This window comes from Cibotium barometz, chromosome 47, assembly GCF_041138505.1.
Source record: "Cibotium barometz isolate CiBa-2024 chromosome 47, ASM4113850v1, whole genome shotgun sequence".
Lineage (NCBI taxonomy): Eukaryota > Viridiplantae > Streptophyta > Polypodiopsida > Cyatheales > Cibotiaceae > Cibotium > Cibotium barometz.
Genome location: NC_141092.1, coordinates 2,327,891 through 2,330,694, shown reverse-complemented (window position 1 = coordinate 2,330,694; position 2,804 = coordinate 2,327,891). Strand labels below are relative to the sequence as shown.

Sequence of the window (2,804 nt, the reverse complement as noted above, 5' to 3'; positions counted from 1 at the left end):
TCTTGGTGGTCATACATCACACAATGGCCGTCTTGAGGATCCACTTCCAACAAGGGGGTAAGAAGAGCTCCAAGCCCATGGAAGCTAAGAGGCAAAACAAGCCAGAGGGGAAGACTAATGCTACACAAAACTCTTCCAAGGCTCAAAGCAACAACAAAGCCAAGGTGAAGGAAAAGGGCTACAAAGGTAAAACTTAACTTTCACTTGAAGAGATAGAGCGTTATCGTAAAGATAACAAGTGCTTTAAGTTGGGGAGCCAGACTCATCTTTATTCATATGTGTATATGTACATGACATGAAGATTAGGATATACATGGCATAGTAATGGGGACATTAAATTCAACCCCCCTTAGAGAGTTCAAGATGTCCTCATCTTGAGATCAGGTAAGGATAAAGTTGTTAGAGCTTTACTTCATCCTCCCAGGTAGCATCCTCTTCTAAATAGTCCTTCCACTGGACAAGATGTCCTCTGATCACCTTGCTCCTTAAACTCCTTTCCCGTGTATCCAAAATTCTATCTGCTTTTGGGGCTCCAGAATTCCCTATGATGGCATGATTACCAACTCGTAAAATTACATGCTCTGGCCTGTCGAAGTAAGGCTTCAGAAGACTCACATGAAACACATCATAAACCTTTAAGTGCTCAGGCAGTCGCATTTTATAGGCCTGCTTGCTAATGCATTTGACTATCTCATACGGTCCACAATACCTCGGACTAAGTTTCTTGTAGCGACCAAAAGATGAACTTTTCTTTGGCCGACGAACTGTAAGAAGTACCTTATCCCCTTCCTTGAAAACTCTCTCTGAGCGCTTTGTATCAGCAAATTCCTTCTGACGGTCTTGAGTAGCCTTGATATCTTTACTACGGACGGCTTGGAGTTGCACATCCATTTCAGCAATCATTTCCTTTGAGGCTTCCACCCAAATAGCTGGGTCAAAAAAATTCAAAGGTGATAAGCAATCATGTCCATAAAGAGCTTTGAAAGGTGCCATGCCTATGGTTTGGTGAAATGAAGCATTATAGGCATACTCAACCAAAGGTAGATATTGGATCCACCAACTCCGGTTCTCCCTACTACAATAAGCTCTTAGGATATCCTCAATAACTTGATTAACCCGCTCAGTCTAACCATCGGTCTGAGAGGATGATAAGAAGTACTAAAGCATAGCTGTGTTCCCAATGCTTGGAACAATGATGACCAAAATTTTGATGTAAATTTTGCATCACAATCGCTCACAATCCGCTTTGGTAGCCCATGCAGCTTGAAAATCTCTTTCACAAACAGTCTGGCTATATACGAGGATTTGAAAACTGTCTTCACTCACAGGAATCAAATGTGCTACTTTGGTAAGAAGACCAACTATGACCATAATAGAATCATAGCCTCCTTGGACCATAGGCAATCTTGTGACAAAATCCATGCTAATACATTCCCACTTCATTTGTGAAATATCTAATGGTTGAAGTTTACCAGGCATCTTTACCCTTTTTGCTTTAATCCTTTGGCAGTCCAGGCAAATTTTGACGTAGCAAAGAATATCACCTTTTAAACCTTTCCAATGATAACTCCGTCGCATCGCATTAAGCGTTTTTGTATAGCCTGGATGACCGGCTGTAGGACTATCATGAGCTTCATAGAAGATAGCCTTCCTTAGTTCTTGATTTTTGGGAATGCATAGTCCATCTTTGAAATATAGACAATCCCCACTAACCAAGTAACCTTGGTCTAGCATCTTTACATCACTGTCCTGCACAAGCTTGTAGAGCTCTTGGTAATCCTTATCAAAAACTCTAGATTCCTTCACTCTAGAAAGGATATGATTATCTAGCATTGAAATAGCACAAAGAAAGGATTTTTGGCTAAGTGCATTAGCCACTACATTCTCCTTTCTTGGGCGATATTTGATGTCAAACTCAAATTCATGCAGACCTTTAAACCATCTCCGTTGTCGCATGTTGAGATTTTCTTGAGTGAAAATCCACTTCAAACTCTTGTGGTCAGTCTCACCAGCTGAAATCGGCGACCGAGAAGATAGTGCCTCCACAACTTGAGTGCATGCATGACAGCTAGATGCTCTAAATCATGGGTAGTGTAATTTAGCTCATAAGAGCGGAGCTTCCGTGATGTATAAGCTACAGGTCACTCTTCTTGATTCAGCACTCCACCAAGCGCAAGTTTGCTAGCATCGGTGACAACTTCAAATGGCTTGGTGAAATCTGGGAGCTTGAGCACTGACTCAGATGAAATAATAGCTTTAAGATGATCAAAGCTCACCTCGTGCTGCTCAGGTAACCATGTAATCTTACACTCCTTCTTAAGAAGATTTGTCAAAGGAGCAGCAATCAGGGAATAGTCCTTGATGAAAACTCTGTACTAGCTTGTAATACCTAGCAATCCGCGTATCTCCTTGACTAAATTTGGCACTGGCCATTCCAAAATATCTTTAACTTTCGTAGGATCCATCGTAACTCCATCTTGAGTGACAATGAATCCTAAGTACTCAATCTAGGGAGTAAAGAATGTGCACTTGCTTCTCTTTGCGTACAATTTGTGTTGCCGCAAAATCTCTAGAACCTTGTGCACATGCTCTTCATGCTCTTCTACTAATTTTGAGTAGACAAGGATACCACCTCGCAAATATGATGCATCATAGGCAAGGAGGTTTTCCCAAGAGTATTTAAACTTAGATGATGATGGCGGTGAAACTTTGAATGATAATAGAGATCCATCCTTTAACCCCCCTAAGCCAGCTCAATAAAATATCCGTTGTAATCACAGTATTCAAGAATCTCTTGATTTTAT

General features: G+C 41.1%; 1 protein-coding gene across 1 annotated transcript; it reads right to left on the bottom strand.

Annotated features, from left to right (window-relative positions):
* Positions 1–399: 399 nt before the first annotated feature.
* On the bottom strand, positions 400–993 carry LOC147611265 (uncharacterized). Its single transcript, XM_086784853.1, has one exon. The coding sequence runs from the start codon at positions 991–993 to the stop codon at positions 400–402; it is 594 nt and encodes a 197-aa protein (XP_086640979.1).
* Positions 994–2,804: the final 1,811 nt, after the last annotated feature.

Excerpts from the sequence above, each read along its gene's own strand:
- LOC147611265 (XM_086784853.1), bottom strand. The coding sequence starts at position 993 with ATGGCACCTTTCAAAGCTCTTTATGGACATGATTGCTTATCACCTTTG.